This window comes from Triturus cristatus, chromosome 6 (assembly GCF_964204655.1).
Source record: "Triturus cristatus chromosome 6, aTriCri1.1, whole genome shotgun sequence".
Taxonomy (NCBI): Eukaryota; Metazoa; Chordata; class Amphibia; order Caudata; family Salamandridae; genus Triturus; species Triturus cristatus.
This window is the reverse complement of record NC_140589.1, coordinates 1,189,157,013-1,189,175,302: the sequence shown is the minus strand read 5'-3', so window position 1 is coordinate 1,189,175,302 and position 18,290 is coordinate 1,189,157,013. Positions and strand designations below refer to the sequence as shown.

At 42.5% G+C, this 18,290-nt stretch overlaps 1 protein-coding gene across 2 annotated transcripts in view; it reads right to left on the bottom strand.

Moving 5' to 3' along the window:
- Positions 1 to 7,863: 7,863 nt before the first annotated feature.
- The window catches only part of THBS2 (thrombospondin 2), a 556,651-nt gene continuing 546,224 nt past the window's right edge, over positions 7,864 to 18,290 (bottom strand). For both annotated transcript variants that reach the window (XM_085612109.1, XM_085612110.1), the window contains exon 22: positions 7,864 to 8,140. In XM_085612109.1, the coding sequence (XP_085468235.1) occupies positions 8,133 to 8,140 (8 nt within the window). In that variant the 3' untranslated portion in view covers positions 7,864 to 8,132. The remainder of the gene's footprint in view (positions 8,141 to 18,290) is intronic.

The window sequence follows — 18,290 nt, the reverse complement described above, 5'->3', positions numbered from 1 at the left end:
TCACCCTAATGCCTGCACTCTGTGAGCAGTGAAGTCCCAATTCCAGTGTGTCCAGGCACATCTCACTAGCAAGACTGACAAGACTGGATGGGACGGGCCAAGAGGTGCTCCACTGTGCTTTGCAGCCATCATCTCAGCCCCACTCAGCTCAGACTGCTCCACGGCTGCCACATGGAGAGAGGGCAGAAGTCAAGAGCAAGCCAAGGAGAGCTCACAAAGAGGCTGGCAAGTGGAGAAAAGAGCACAGCAAAAGCAGCCCAGCTCCACTCTTGTCCACCTGTGCCTCGCTCACCTCACTCCTCATTAGCCATGCCCAACAACTTCTGATTTCGATTGCTTCTTCTACAAGGCTCAGTGCAATTTAAGTCACAGTCTTATAATTTTAGAACCGTAATAATTTAATATAAAATCATTATTCTAACTCATTTATCGACAACAGCTAACAACCATTGACAAAGCTAATAGGCCTGGCCGGTTTTAGGTGTATGTCACTAGTTGTGATACATCTCTGTATGCAAGAATAGAAATTTCTGAGAGAAAGCAAAACACCAGTCAATGAACACACTATGGTAATCACAGGAATTTTGTTTACATGTTTTAGCCACATCCCATGGCACATGTATGGCACTCCCCAAATCTTGAAGAGGATGACAATTCTTTAGCATTATTAGAACAAGCCTTCGATTCAGTGGACTAGTCCTATGTATGGTGTGTCCGGCAGTGGTTGGGCGTGGGATATGGATTTCTTAAATGGGGGCAATTACTTTATACAGACCCTCACACTCGAGTCCGTTCAGGGGGCTTGGTGTCAGAGGTGCTCTTGCTGCACAGAGGCACCAGGCAGGGTTGCCCTTTGTTTCCCCAAATATTTGTGATAGCCATGGAACCTTTGGTAGTACCTCTGCGAGACCGGCTGAGCACTGGGGGGCTACAATTGGGAGCCATCAACCATGTGTTTTACCTATACGGTGATGATACACTAGTCTATGCTCGGCAGCCGGAACAGTCAATACCTATTTTGCTTAAGATACTACAAAAGTTTGGAGAGGTATCTGGCCTCCAAATGAATCCTGGAAAATCCAAAGTAGTTCCTGTGGAAAGATTAGCAAAACATCCAAGAGACAGACTCCCAGAGGTGAGTCTCACCTGGGCAACCACTGACCGTAAATATTTGAGGATTAGACTGGCACATACAACTGCCTTATGCACAGAGCTCAATATAGGGAGGGTGGTGGAGGGTATCCGTGGTTCTGTGTGATTCTGGAGGGAATTGCCTATATCCCTTATGGGAAGGATCACTATCACAAAAATGATTATCCTGCCACAATTCCAATACACACTATAACATTCAATGTTTAAAATTCCCTGTTGTTATTTTCAAATCGAGAATGGCTTTCTATTTGAGTTCCTCTGGGGCTCTAAATGTAAACGGGTTTGATTAGCAAAGATGCAGAGCGTGTGGAACCCCGGGGGCCTCGAAGTACCATGTCTGTAATACTATTACATGGCCTCCCAGCTTCAGCATACAATTCATTGGTTGGATGAAAACGATAACTGAGAAAAACAGCTTCTGGCAGGCACACATGGGGATAAATCTTTACCGGAACTGTTAATGCTCACTGCAAGGGTCACCTCCACTTACCTATGTATAATACAACATGTGGCGGAAATTTGGGGTACCACAATAGGAAAGGTAATGCAGCACGCATCTCATGCCCCAGACAAGCCGCTATGGACTGTAAAGCCTTTTTGTAAAATCACAGAGTCTATGTCAGTACAAAGATGGAGGGCAAGAGGCTGCCTAACAATGGGGGACCTATATGTCAATGGTCAATTTATAACCCAGGAAACCACAGAAGCCACCTCTGAACCTGGTAGAGGTCAATTCTTGCAATATGAAAAGATCGCCCAGGTGAAACGTAAGGTATGGCCATCCTTTCCATAAGAACTCCCTACCACTAATGTACTGCAGGTAATGTTAGACATGGCCCAGGGAAGGCAATTTAGGTCTCACTTATATCAGGGAATCCAGGATGACCACCCGCATGAGGCACTTCCACCATAGGCAAGTTGGGAGGACACGGTGGGGATCCCTTGGCGGAGGGGAATTTGGATAAGAACACACAAAGGGGTTAAGAAAGTGAGTATGAATGAATGATTTAAACTGACCCAATATAATTATGTACATCAGACCTACCTCACCCCCAAACTCTCAGCAAAATATACACAGACCGCTCCATCGAATGCCCCCCAATGTAAAGAACCAGCGGCAGATTATTTATGCACATGGTGTGGAGGTGCTCAGATGTAACTACATACTGGGAGGCATTGATATCAAAAATAAAAGAAGCTACAGGATGGGAGGAGACCAGGGAGGTCTGTACAGTATTACTAGGCCAGCTTCCTACTCCCAAAGACAAGAAATTAAGCAGGAAGTTCATACTTCTGGGTCAAGTGTTGGCAAAGCGACTACATGCTATAGCATGGTTAAGCCCCATGACTGCAGAGTTAAGGTGTGGACGAAAGAAGTGTGTGAATGGGCAACAGTGGAAAAGGTCACCATGAAACAGGTCCAGAGAGATGAGAAGCTTGATGATGATATCAGGACATGGACAAATATGATAACCGACCTTAAGCCCCCCCCTTGATGCATGAGATAACCAAAACAATGTAGAGGGAGGAGTTGAGTGACACTCTAGGGGTCACAGTGTAAAAGGTGATGGTCCACCATATGACAAGATCATTAAATGAATAATAGACACCTCCCAGAGGAAACAGGACTGGACTGACCTCGATACCAGGAAACGGAGGGAAGGGAGAGTGGGAGGGTGGGAGGAGGTAGGTTACGAAAGTTAAAATAACATATAATGTTGATAATTATTGATGGAACATTGTTGGTATATAGGAATGTAATAATGAGTGCAATGTTGTGAAAGGAGGAGATTGATCTCAATGACATTTATGTTCTGTGAAATAAAATGTGATATGACCCATAAATGCCAATAAAAAATAGAAAAAAATATTTAAGCCACATCCCTTTTTGAGATCCCCACACTTTTTTCATCTCATTTAAATCCCTTTCTGCACATATTTCAATATGATTGTTTGCAACCCGCATCATTGGATGCTCCTCAAGCCTGGTTAGGGCATTATCTTCAAGAGTCAATTCCAGATGCATTGCGAGACACCGGGCAAGCACACATTTTAAAGGGCCTGAAAGTGTCACATTGTACAATCTGCACACTGCTGTGCACACTTGCTTTGCTCAATCATTACATTAAACTCATCCGCAACACTTACGCCTCACCACTTTCAAATGTCATACACCTCCCACCACCTGCAACTATCTTCACATCTTAAACAGTGTTTTTCTTACACTTTTGATCGATCACTCACTCAATTTACAATTCGATAGAGCACATAAATCCTTGAGTTCAGATGTGGTGCTTGGGAGACCTGTCACAACCCTTAAACATGTTAATGTTTCATGTGACATTATTAGATGATCATTGAAAACAGAACTTGTTCATTATGCAGCTTAATCTCACATTTGAAAGAATATTATGTTTTCTCCATCTAACCTATTACAATATGTAAAACACTTCATGAACCCTAAGGGGAGGAAGGCTAAATGGGTGAACTTTATAACCAATCAAGCGGTCAGTTTCGAAGCTTTTCAGATTTACATGAAAACATTCATCAGCTTTAAAACCTCCCACATAACAGATATTAAATGTTTTCCCAGAGCATTAGCACATGTTTGCCAGAGCATTATCTCTTGATCTTCATGTTATGTCTCTTGAACAAGTTCTAGTAGTTCAAATTAAAACTTTTTTTGCAAATTATACAAAACACAATGTTGACAGAAACGTTTTTGAAAACCTTTTTTTGATAATTTATTTTCTATCATTACTCTTTAACTTATAAAAATGAGGGACTTACTAAACGTTTGTTTTTCGTTGATGAAATGATGTTTATCTCAACAAATAAATAATTATTTACAATCTCTGACAAAACAAAATGGTGTTCATTGATTTGCACAAAATAAGAGACGAAAAGGAAACGCGTTATAAATAATTTACATAGGAAAACATCGTACAGGCTAAATATTAACATCCTCTGTCCCCGTTCTATGACAACAAAACAAAAAACTACACATCTGTTCAAATTGATACATTTTAATGAAATTACCCCCATTCTGATGAAGGGATACAAAAAAGAAAATTAAAAAGTTCAACAAACTCAACATTTGTTGTTGACAAAAAAGGTTTCCCTTAAATGAAAAAATCTATAAATTGTATATGAAAAAAATCTATAAATTGTGCAACGAAGACAGACAATGTGGATTCTTTCTAACGAATATAGCAGTAACATCTATTATTTGTTTAGAATAAAAGAGCTGAGTAAACACTTTCCATCCCTCTTCTCTGCCAAACCGCAATATATTGAAATCCTTAGTAAAACTACACTTGTGCATTCGATAACTGAGTGTTTTTGTAGAGAAAGCTCATTTTGCAAAAAGAAAAGTTAAATATTTGCTTAAGATAGTGGAATAACTGCTGTAGATTAATATTTTCTTTTTTAAAGTTTATTCACAGCAGATCCCTGCAACCATACAAAATACTGTTGTGCCCCATGACGTCTAATGAAAAGCATGCCGCACAAACCAAAGGGAAAACATGCGGAACATATTGAAACTTTTGGGGTTCATTGCATGACATCAAATATTGTTAACATAGATGGTCCTGCTGAAGAGATTGTTCGTCCATTAGACCTACTAGCCTTTAGCTTGTTTGTAGGCATCAGCTGCAAGCAAAGCATGATAAGTCAAAACACAGTCACATAATATGATTGAAGTAAAGGGGGCTAATCATAGAAAGGACAATTAATGTATGAACACTTCATAAACAATACAACAACAACTAAAGTAGCCTGCTGTATTACCATTAAAGCATGTGGCTTTTATATGATAATTAAACTTTTTCTTTGTAATAACCTTGCTTTACACTTTAGCATGGTGGTCAAAGTAAGGGCATGCTTGTGATGAAGTGGCAGGGCGTTCTTCTACAATGGTAGTTCTTTTATTTCTACTTTGAGAAAAATAGTGTTTTAATAAAATACAGTCAAAACGCAGAAGTATTTTAAAAATGTCTTCTCTCCAGAGTTGTGTTTAACAATACACAATGTCTGCAAAGCAAAGAGCATCTTCACTATGGCATTGCAAACTGTTCCTAAAGAATGTGCTTAATTAATGCTAAAAAAGGGCACTTATATGCCGAACACCAACACCATTCTGGCGTCTTGCTAACTTGAAGTTTCTTATCATAAGAGGGCCACTTCCAAAATCTTGTATGGGATCCACACTTCCCAAAGAAGTCCTCACAAACCAAGGTGCAGTGAGATACTGTTCTTGTGAGGACGCTTAACATGTCAACATGATATTTGACAAGTTTCGTTCCCTATTACATTCAAACTTATCTTGGATACTGTTAGTTTGTGAATCTAGTTAAAGTCACTGAAATATTTACTTTGTGGGTTCCAAACCACTATTACGATCATATGCAGAAAATCCGCCCCCTCTAAATCACCTCGTATTGCCCCTTTTATGCTTTCTTGGCATGAAGGCAACGGAAGATCCTGGATTCCTCTTATAACTTGTTTAATTGAGCGTGTGTGCTGGACGCTTCTTCTTTCTGCTTTCTTCTCCTCCCTACAAATATTTGGCCACTTTGTTACAATTTTGGTCCCTCCCTCATTGGCTACCTCACAATTCTCCTCTTTCAGTTTCTACTCCTCACAAAATTCCACCATCTCTTCCCAACCCTTTTTTGCGCCCTGTGGCATATTCCTGTAAATTTGATAATTTCCCCTGTGTTGGTTCTGCCCATGTTCAGTCACATTGTCTATACTTTGGCAGTTATATGTTTGACTTCTTTCTGTAATTGCCATGTCACAGCAGGATTCCATCACTGCAGTGTTCTCGTATGTGAGGAAGTGGTGTAATGTATGAAGTGAACTCAAAACGGTATATTGAAAATTTGGTTCACTATTAAGAAATCATCTGTATGAAGGCATGAGGCATTACCTAACAAGAGGACACCTGCACCTCTATTGGCGGAACAGAGCTATTCTTGTTCATGTTTCACATATCTCCATTTGGAGAATACTGATGTGAATCTAGTTAAAGTCACTGAAATATTTACTTTGTGGGTTCCAAACCACTATTACGATCTTTGTACTGCTTTTTTATTTTTTTATTTATTTTTATTAATTTTAACCAACCATGGTGAAGCAGCGTTAAACAAATAACAGTTCAGGTCTTTACAGGTCACATAAGCCACTTCTTCGCATACCCTCCTCCCAATCCCACCCCTCCCTCCGCCGGTGCCCCTTGAGTCTCCGTTTTATCATCAATAACCTATTCCTGCAGTCCATATTAAACAACATGAATACAGTACTGGGGGTAGCATATCCCTAAGAAGTATTACTGCCACTGTACACAATGGTGCATTCTTTTCCTTGTGCTAGTGTTGCATCTGAATCTCCACGACCTTCTGAGGTCGACCCCTCCTCTGAGTCTGTGTCTGGTATTTGGAGTTCTGTAACTAAAGCCTCCCATGCTCTAGCTGCTTCTTGCGCCCTCTCATTATTAGTACGGATAGCTTGTTGCAACCTGAATGTACCCTCACTCCGTGCCCACTTGAGAAATTCCACCCGCCATCTCTCCATACTAGGCCCTTCTACATGCTTTCCAATGCATCGTGATCTCCCGTTTAGCCAAAACAAGGCCCAGATCCAGGAATGTGTTGGTCACCTTTGTTTTAGCAGTATGGGGGAACCAATGCAGCAAGCAAACACCCGGCTCCGGTCCTAACGTCCGGTCAGTGATGTTACATATGAGATCTAGCACCTCCTCCCAATATGTTCCCAGTTTCGCACAGGTCCACATCATATGCAGAAAATCCGCCCCCTCTAAATCACCTCGTATTGCCCCTTTTATGCTTTCTTGGCATGGAGGCAACGGAAGATCCTGGATTCCTCTTATAACTTGTTTAATTGAGCGTGTGTGCTGGACGCTTCTTCTTTCTGCTTTCTTCTCCTCCCTACAAATATTTGGCCACTTTGTTACAATTTTGGTCCCTCCCTCATTGGCTACCTCACAATTCTCCTCTTTCAGTTTCTACTCCTCACAAAATTCCACCATCTCTTCCCAACCCTTTTTTGCGCCCTGTGGCATATTCCTGTAAATTTGATAATTTCCCCTGTGTTGGTTCTGCCCATGTTCAGTCACATTGTCTATACTTTGGCAGTTATATGTTTGACTTCTTTCTGTAATTGCCATGTCACAGCAGGATTCCATCACTGCAGTGTTCTCGTATGTGAGGAAGTGGTGTAATGTATGAAGTGAACTCAAAACGGTATATTGAAAATTTGGTTCACTATTAAGAAATAATCTGTATGAAGGCATGAGGCATTACCTAACAAGAGGACACCTGCACCTCTATTGGCGGAACAGAGCTATTCTTGTTCATGTTTCACATATCTCCATTTGGAGAATACTGATAAAATTCCAGAGTATCAACTTCCTTGATAATTTACTAACACCCTAGATTTTCCATACCAATGTGTGAGAACTTCGTTATCACTCATTTGCATTATTTCCTGATCAAATACACAAAGGATGGCAATGTATTATTTTAAATTAACATTTAAAAAACTCCTTACCGCCCAGTTTAAGGCACTAACTGAGGATCAGCATCCCCTGTTATCACTCTCCATATATATATATATATATATACACACACGTTTACACATTTATAAATACATCAGTTATCACACTTTAAGTACACAGCAGTCACATCCTTTAAAGCACACAATGCATTGCACTTTAATTTTAAACAAATGTTCTGTAGTATCTTTTTGAGGCTGTTGTAGAGGCAGGTGAAACACGCTGAGATGACACACACCATTGCTATGGTTTAGAGAAAGCACATGCGCATCACAGCATTTTCAGCTCTGGAGGATAAAATGATAATTTAGTAAAACTGTGGAGATGATGAGAGGATGAGCCCAGGTGTCAGGATTGCAGAGCACGCACAGCACTTTGCAAGAAAGTCAGGAAATAGTAGTGTTTAGAAATCTGAAAGAATAAAAGAATAAATACATCTGTTAATTGCACTCTTATCAACAAAGTTGTCCTTCATAATTGTCACTCAAAACTAAATATTACAACTTCATATTTAGACTGTAAAGTTTCACAAAAACATTTTTGACTGGAACGATCACATGTCCTTAATGGTAAGCTAACCAGTAATTGTTGGAAACAATTTTGGCCACTGTATTACGAAAGCAGATTTGTGAAAGTGGTAACCTCTGACAAGAATGTATCTGTATGTTTGCTGTGTTGCACATTGTGTGTTGGTGATCTACTGTGTTGTTGTGCTGCATTATTGCATATTGCTGTTGCTGTGTTGTCCTTTGAGGAGTTCTGTTGTTTTTCCTGAAGAAAAGTCAACCAGTGTTGAGCCAATTCCAACCAAATGTAGCACATTCCTTTAAAACAGCCATTATTCACTGTTATGTTTAATGTGGTAAAATACCACTTTTCCAACTCTTCAACCGTTTAAGACACCAATAAGCCCGGAACTGTGACAGAGACCTGTTCTAAATTAGCACTTCCAATGCTCACGCAATGTTATACGGTCGTTACTCACGGGGCTGTATTTTTAAACAAGCAATTGCAATGCAATTGGTCTCGCCTTTGGGACCTTATATGTATTTAGATATGCAGCACATTAGCCTAGGTGCTGACACATCCACTATTCTTTGACAAGGAGGGAAAGTAAGCACCAAATTGTAGAACACGCCAGCTATGGGAACACATGGAGAGAAATACTGCCTATCAGCGGGCAACTGTCCAAAGCTCTGTTTTTAATATAAAATCAGCGCCTTCGCTGGTCATATCACTGAAAATCCAAGATTTGAAAAAAATATTATTGTCTACGGTTTCTTGTGGAAGACTAGTTGCTATGGCCTGGAATACTAAAGTGATTAATTTGGAGGTTTAACACAATGAATTTCCTTACTGTAACCTTTGAGAGTGGGTGTATGAGTGGCTGTATGGTTCTGTGAGTGGGTGTGTGAGTGGTTTGTGGGTATATAAGTGGCTGTGTGGGTTGGTGAATGGGCGTGTGAGTGGCCAAATGTGTGTGTGTGTGGTTGTATGTGTTTGTGAATGGGTATGTGAGTGGCCCTATGGGTCAGTGACTATGTGTGTGAGTGGCTTTATGAGTTTGTGAGTGGGTGTATGAGTGTCTGTATTGGTAGATGAGTGGTTTTGTAAGTAGTTTTGAGTGTGCGTCTGAGAGATTCTTTGGGTCACTGATTCGGTGTGTGAGCATGTGAGTTGCTGTATTGTTCTGTGAGTGGGTGTGTGAGTGACTGTATGGTTCTGTGAGTAGATTTATAGCTGTGAGGGTCTCTGATTAGGCGTGTGGGTGCCTGTGTGGGTCTGTGGCTCTTTCCACCGTATTTTTCTGGGTGCTTTCTGCTGCTTTTGCCTCACTTTTTTTTTTTACTACTTTCTCCTTCCTTTCCCGCGTTTCTCTTAATGCTTTCTCCTGGTTCTGCCTCGCTTTTTACTGCTTTCTCCTTCCTCTCCCCCATTTCTCTGAGCTCTTTCTCCTGCTTTTGCCCCATTTTTCCTGCTTTCTCCTTCCTTTACCCTATTTCTCTGAGTGCCTTCTCCTGCTTCTGCCTCGTTTTTTGCTGCTTTCTGTCCTTTTCCCCATTTTTCGGAGTGCTTTCTCTTGCTTTTGCCTAGATCTTTACTGCTTTCTCCTTAGTTTCCCCTGTTTTTCTGTGTGCTTTCTCCTCCTCCTGCCAATAGAGGTCTTTAAGTATGGTGTCAAGAAGCGGAGTCAGAAAACAAAGAACATCATGTGTGAAAAGGCCCATTTTCACCTGTCTATTCCTTGTTTTCAAGCCTGAGATCTCAGGATTAGCATCACATGTTGGAACAGTGGGTCATTGTCAGGGGAACTTTTGAGGGCAGGTGGCGCCACCTCGTCTCATTCCCCAGTTGAATTTTATGGGTTTTTAAAGGTGTGAGCATATTCAGAGTCTGGTGGGTGGAGAGTCCCAAATAACTTGTCAGAATGAAAGAGATCATTTGGTGGTCTAGATTAGTTCTATCAAGCACTTTAGTTAGGATACCCAGTCAATATGCTCAAATGCCTTCTGCGTGTCTAGCGACAGAGGGAGAATATGGGCTCTCGTGGTTGCTGCCTAGTGAACTACATTGAAAGCCAACCTGATATTGTTCCCTGTAAACCTGTATCTAATGAAACCTGATTCATGGGGAGATACTAAACTGGGACACAATTCCTTCAGCCTAGTGGGCAAGAACTTAGTAAAGATCTTCACGGCACTATTTCGGTGTAAAATCAGATGACAGGACATACACTCCTGTGGGTCTTTACCCGGTTTAGCTATTAGGGTAAGAAGTAGGATTGACTCGAGCTAATGGAGTTTCACTCTGTGGAATTCCGTGGAGTTGCCAAAAAACTCAGTACAATTCCGCATAGTTCCACGTAATTGCACACAGTTCTGTGAGCAGGCGGAGTAACAAGCAAGTGGCAAACAAGGTTCTCTGCATGCTGGCATGATAGGGGTTTAAGACTACACATTAAATATGCAGTAAGGGGAAAGCCTGCAGAAACGGACAGAAAGGTCTCCCTAGACATGAAACATGCAGTAAATGTAGTGTAGATGCTGTACTTGTAGAGAGACCTGATAACATTCTGGTTTGTAATTGAATTTCTCGCTGCCTTCCCAGAAGTCAGGACCAGACTGTGAAGAGAGCTGGTGCAGGATAAGGGCCCAGGAGATTTGCATCATCTGTATTCATAACTCCTGCTTGAGCACCTCTGCATCGGATCAGTGCGAACAGAACCTAACTTGGGAGATGCAAAGAGAGGCACAGAACTTTAACCATGGCTTCTTGGAAACTGCTGCCTCACCATCTACATGTTCAGCACATCTGTCTCCCTTCCCATACAGAAGAAGCATGCTTAGGGCATGGGGATCAGTTAAAAATAGGGGAGCACTGGCAATTCAGGCAGGGCTAGCACGAGGCTAGATGTACCCATTACTCCCCTCACGTTTATTTCATGATATAGCACCCCTCCTCTCCCACTGGCGCTACCTACCTGTATCAAAGTGCAGCTGAATGCTCTGATTGTCTTCATATTCTGAAGCTAATGGAATACTAACTCCAAGCCCAGCTGACTCAGCACCTTGCTTGCCATTCTACCGTTATCATGTATTTATTTAGGTGTATTGTTTGTGTTCTACCAGTATATTGTCTTCCAGCCACTTCATAGCGCTGCTTACTTCAATAGTATACATGAACATGCCTGATTTGATAATTACAAAGTTGAAAGTGCATTGCCTTAAGGTCTTCACAAAACTCTGAAAGACTGCAGCAACTTTCCATTGTTTATGTCTAAAAGGCAATCATTTGGAGCTGTCGGACTCCCAGCACTTGCTATTAATTTCTGTTCAAAGAGTCTACCTTTTGACACCTTACGTTGAGTGCTAACAGTGCACGAGTGAGATTGATAACACGCACTTTAGTTTGCTTGGCCACTTACTAAAAGTATTATGACTACTGCAATTTTTATTTCCATCTGCTAAATAACAACGAGCACAAATATTCAAGGAGGGGCACACATAATAAACTCTGCATGTTTCTCACTGAACTGTAGGCGCTGTTGCTAATGATCTTTAGGCAAATGCATGGTCTGATATACAGCAAGTTGTTTTAGAACTACACATCAGTTGCCAATTATTGACAGATACACTGATGTACAAAAAAGAGGTATTTTCTAAAAATAGGGCAGCGCACTGAATAAATAAGACATCCACAAAATTGGGACTTGTGCTAGTAGCTCTTAATGTGTGCCACACAAATGGGAATCCCATCTGAATGACAATGATGATCAATAGGATAAATAATCCACAGGCCTCCGCAAATCAGGTGTGCGAGTGATAGTTTTGGTAGCCTATCTGTAATCATTATCCAAGTGGACGTCACTGAGGGAGCCTTCTCCATGAACAGTACAGTAGCACACAGGCTGCAATGTGTCGGAAGAAGAATCCGCCTCGCTCCAGCCACATGTCTGTGTGATATGGAAACTTAACTTCCCCTCTTGTGGCAGAGTTATGACAACTTACCTGGAGCGGCTGACTCAGGGCGCCTGAATGGGGCCTGCTTTCCTGACTGCTGAAAAGAGATTTTCTCTCAGCGTCTATCACGTCCTGCTCCCCCAGATCTGGTCTCTGCGCATGTCCTTGTAAACCTTGAATGTGGTGTTGGGGCACTAGAATGTTACTGGCTAGCACACATCATTTGGGCAGCAAACTATGCTACCCAGCTGATAGAGGATGTTTTTGCTGAACTCTGCTCCAAGAGGAGCACAGAGAGGCAAAACTCAGCGAACTCTGCCAGCCAAATGGAGTTTACTGCACACCCTTAGTAAGAAGAGATTCCATCATCGATAGAGCTAACTCCTGGGTGTCAAGGAAAGGGTTTTAGACCTTATTCAGATAGGGTGGAGGACTACTGAGAAGGCTTTGATAGAAGGAGTTAGAGAACCAATTAGGTCCTGGGGCTGTATTGTTAGGGAGTGTTTTAATGGCCTGTGCTACCTCTTCTGCCGTCATCAGTTGTACCAATTCCTGTCTCATTTCTGAGTCAATTCCGAGAAAGAAAACTCATGCTAAGTACTCATCCTGTGTTTTTGTGCTATACTGCTCTACCCTATAAAGAGTTGTGTAATAAGGTACAAAGGTCTCTGGGATTCCCAAGTCTGTTGTTTGTAGCTGCCCCCCTCATCTGCTATCAAGTGTATATACTTCCTTGATCTGTGCAAGAATATTTTAAGGGCTAACAGCCTAACCACCCTGCCCCACTTTGCATAATATAATTCCTTCATTTCCAACAATTTGTAGACCACATATATTGTCATTACTGCCTCCAACGCGCCCTTGACTCTGATCAAGGCTCTGTGTGTTCCCTCACAGCTTTTATTTTGAACTTTAGTTCCAGTTTAGCAATTTCCACTTTGAGATCTAATTGTCAGGCCCTGGCCATGCGTAGGAATGTTGTGGTGCATTTGAGGAGTTCAGCCCTAACCACTGCCTTCGCAATGACCCACATTGTCACCCATGATATCCCCTGTTTTATTCTCTTTAAAGTATTTTTTTTTACTTCTTATATATTTCCTCTATAGATAGGGTCTCAAAATGCTACCTTGTTAATTTTCAAGATTTTATAGGGTGGTACCTCAGAGGTGTATGGTGTATGGTCTGACAGGACCTGTGAACCTATTCTGGAAGTGTTAACCCGAGAATATATACGGATGGGAAGACACAAATGTAGACAATTTTGATTGGATCTATGAACGCTAGAGAAAATGGTGTAATACGTTTCTCCCTACTGCAGTGTATGCCAGACATCTATTAATTTCAGTGCTTCAAAACCAATGGCCATAGAAGATGGGGGCTTTAGCATCTGCCAGGATAGATTTAATCAATCTATACTAGGTTCAAGAGCTACATTAAAGTCATCTCCATCTATCAAGTTGTCAAGTGATCGATGAGCCAAGAATAAAACTACTGTTTACTTTCATGTGGGCAGTAAACTGGCACGGATATGACTGCTTTTCCTTAATTCTCCATTAATTAGTATCCCTGTGACTCAAATCCACATGAATGGCCTGCTAACCCTATCAAGTTTGTAATGCCCTTGGTATTGGTAAAGCATTACAGCGAAACTGCTGTGGGTAGTATTGTGAATGACATCTTTTGCCATCATCGAGCAGGAAGAGTGTCACTTGTAAGAGCACTATGTTGCCCGGTTTCATATGAAGCCAATTGAACTATGAATTCCTCTCAACCTGGGAATTGAGACCCTGTACATTTCGGATCAAACTATTCAGTGTTGGTCCCTTGTCCTGCTTCGCATGTGTAATGGGAGGAGTATAGACACGTAGACATTCCACCTTAACATTCTCAAGGCTGCTCGATCAGCCCTTCCACATCCCTTCACTGATCTTGTCAATAATATTGTTCTGACTATAGTAACAAACAAAAAAAACAAGAACAGAATTAAGCACTAGAACTTGGAACTAATGTGATGCCTTCTCAACATAATTTTTCCATCAGACTCCAAAGAGCTTTGGTGCATGTCAGAGAAGCTCTCCTCACAGCTCAAACTGCAATCATCTACCAAACCTCCTCAGCAGGACCATCTCCTCAGTAACCAGAAGGTGGTTTTTTCTACCCTCCACCCACCTTAACAGGCGAAAAGAATAAGAAAGTAGTATACAATAAGCCGTGTTGAGGAGACCCATTCTCCAATATGTCACTGTCAAAGGATATTAGGAACAGCCACTGGATTTAAGTCTAAAGGTATTCTTGAGGGATAAATCCTGTAGATCAGAAGTGATTATTATCATCAGCACTCAGTTCAAGGGTCTCTAGGGTCAAGATCATTATCTTTGGCACCTGTCTCTTTCAAAGTTTTTGTTGCGCCTCTCTTTATCTAGCCTTCTTTGTTTGTTGCCACCTCCCACTAGGTCAGTGTTTGCTGAATACTCTGTGAGTGTGTTCTAAATCAATAGAAGACCTTCAAGGCCCTGTAGAAGTGGTTTAAACAAATCTTGAATAATACTGGGGTACATCATGGACATAATCTGAGTCCAGAATTACCTTAATATGCAAATTATTTCATCAAGGATGTTTTTCACCATTTATAGGTTTGCCAGTAACACATTGGCATCTTCTTTCCAGCTCCTCTAGTCTAACATCTAATTCCTCCCTATCGTGTATCACTTCAGCTGTCACAACTTCTAAGTGGTCCATCTAAGTATCAAGTTTTTGGACAGCATGGTCTAGGTCAGTAAGTGACTTAACAAAGTCCTGTCATAATTGGCCCATTTCCTTTTAGAAACTCGACCAGTAGTGACTGAATGTCCCCTCTTGTAGACAGAGAACCCATGTCCCCCCAACACTAGTTTGAAGACTTCCCTTGTGCACTTCACAAGTCTTTTTAACAGTTGTAGACATCTTGTGTTGGAACTTATGAACGTTTCAGAGGTCCAGAATAGATTGACACCTCAGTAGTGTTGGACAATCCATCTCCATTAAACCATGCACTGAACAACTGGTCCAGTAAGCCTCGGGTTTCGTGCTATTTCAAGTGCCCAGTGGAGTAAAGCCTCAGGTGCATTACAGTGTGAACACCAAATAGCAGGCTAATCAGTCACAGTAGACATAGCATTAAACAGCTCACAATGCAAGGGAGGATCACATCACTGCTCATGATCAGTCCCTTCACTCTCTAGCACTCTCTGCCGCCTAAAAAACAAAGATCCTCTCCAGTGGCACCAGCAGATGCACAATACACTCTCATCTCTCTACTCTAAATTTTAGGATCCCCAACTTCCACCTTATCTGGGCAAAGGCCTCGGGTCCTTGGCAAGTGCTACATGGGTCCTTGTCGTAGCCACATCCACATCCCCTCATACAGCTGATTATAGCTGAACTCGACAAAAATATGTATGCTGAAGTATATCAATTTATTGAGCAACCCAAAACTCTCAAATTTCATACCAAAATCCTGTAATGTCACCCCTAAATCTTGTAATTAGATAGGCAGAATCATCACTCAACAGAAACACTCATTTCATTACATCATTACATACTAGCTATGTAAGAGAGCTTGGATACTGATTTCATCCAAGAGGCTAAACCGAGGAATTAGAGGGGACATAATGGCTGCACTTTACCCTCAATACAGTCTGTACAATTGCAGTCTCTAGCACCCATATTTGCTTCAAGACATCGTTTGCAGTACTAAAATCGCAGATAGAGGCCAGTTTGTTTGGCATACTCTGCAAAATGATGTGCGTGACATATTTGGAGGTGATCTTTCACTTCTATATTTTGATGTGCAATTACTATGTCAATTTTCTAAAAAAGCAAACATTTTTCATTAGTTCAGGTGTTGATTAACTTTTACAATGATTATTGGCATTGATGCATGTAAGTAAGTATATGTGGCCATTGATAAATATTTAATCCAGGAGTCATGTGTTTTCAAAATATGTCTGCAAATGGGCATCTATATATATATATATTTTTTTTTTTAACTTTATTTATAGTTTGTTTTTTTCACACAAAGACAAAAACACATTTCGGTCAGGAAATATACAGCTCAACACATACAGGGATCCTTTGGGTACATGCGCATCACCTTATATCTGTAAGTTCAAATTATTATGTCTGAAATATGAAGGAGACCGTAACAGCATTTGGCTCCTCCCGGGGTTCGTCATGACCATCCCCACTGCGTTCTTAAGCATGCCATCATAGGTCATCATGCGATTCTCCGCCATGCAAAAAGGTCCGAGGTCGACACATGTGTCATCTGGAAATACATTTCACCAGTCCGATCATTCTCCCCCCTTCCCCCCACCGCCCCCCCTCACCGCCCCAACCGACACTCCTACACTATCCCTTATCTAGAGTTCATGGCGGTAGCATATCGGGGGAGGGGGAGCAACATCCTCGCCCCCCCAGCGGAGGGTCCTCTGCATGTGTCACCAGGAAACGTTTGAGGGGATCCCATATGTCTGGGGGTCTTGAGGCCCTGGGCAGTGTCTCCGCATACCTTGTAAGTTGGTCCTGACAATATGTCATGTCTTTCAGCCATTCCTTAAACTTGGGGGCTGGCCCTCGCCCCCATCTACATGCTACTCTGCGCTTAGCCAGCAACAAGGAAATCGTAACATATCTATGACGCGCTTTGGGGATTTGCTTCGTGTAACCTAAGAGCGCAACTAAAGGGTCCGTCTCCATTGGCTGCTCAATCATCTCAGCAAGCGCCCCGAAGACCCGGGTCCAGTATTCCAGCACTGTCGGGCACTCCCAGGCCAGGTGGAGGAATCCAGCCCCCGATCTGCCGCATCGATCACAGCTGTCCGAGTCTCGTAACCCAAAGCGACATAGCCTAGCCGGTGTATAATACATGCGCTGCAAGTACTTGTAATGGATTATACGAAGCCGGGCACTTGCAGATATTTCCGCGGTTTGTAAGCAGCAGTAGTGCCATTGATCATCTGTTATATCCCTGCCCATGTCAGTTTTCCATTGTGTACGTGCAGCGCTGCAGGGGTGATCCCCCTCTGTTCGAATCATTCGATACAGGTTAGACACCAAGTGTCCAGGGTTTGTGCTCTGCAGCATTTGTTGCAGCGGCTTGAGAGAGTCCGGCTCCCGTGGGAAACTCGGGAAAATAGCCCTTATTCCCTGCCGCAGCCGTACATATAGGAACATTTCTAGCGGTGTGGGTTGTATGGCCCCAAAAAATTGGGCGGATGTGCAAAAGGTCCCATTACAGAACAGAGCTCCCGAAGTCTGTCTATGAACTCGGGCGCATAGCTGCTGAAAACCCTTCTCCTGCAGCAGCGATAATTCAGGGTGGTATGTCAGGGGCAAGGCCGCTGAATAAATATACGGCACTCCCACAATCCTCATAATGTAGTGCCAAGACCTTATCGTACTCGTTATTGTTGGGAGCTCTACGCTACGAGGGCGGGGCTGGTCATAAATCACTCCGTCCAGGGGTATCGGGTCTGCCAGCCATTGCTCCGCCGCCATCTGCGGCATGCAAGCCGGCGGGTTCACCCAGTAGTATATGTAATGGGCCTGGGCGCATGCATGATACAATTCAAAGTCCGGAATATCAAAGCTGCATTGCGCTGCAGGCCTCGTCAGTGTCGCCCACTGGACCCTTGGCCTCTTGCCGCCCCAGAATAGGCGCATAAGTTCAGATTGCAGCGTTTTAAAAAAGGGACGTCCTGGGTGATAGGGGAGGTTTAGAAACAAATATAAAAACTGCGGCAATATCACCATCTCAATCAGCGAAGCCCTACCCACCATTGATAGCGGCAGGGTGATCCCTCGTGTAATATTAGAGGTAAGACGGCTCATGGCCGTGCCATAGTTGAGACGGATCATTTCTTCCCTATCTCCAGAAATCCGGATCCCAAGATATCTCAGATCCGTATCACACCATGTTAGCGGGTAATCGAGGGGGAATTTGTTCACCGCCGGCGTCAGGGGCCAGAGCTGCGATTTCTCCAAGTTTATGGAGATTCCAGAGAGTTTCCCAAAGACTATGAATTCGCTCAGCAACGGATTCAGATTGCTTTGGGGGTCTC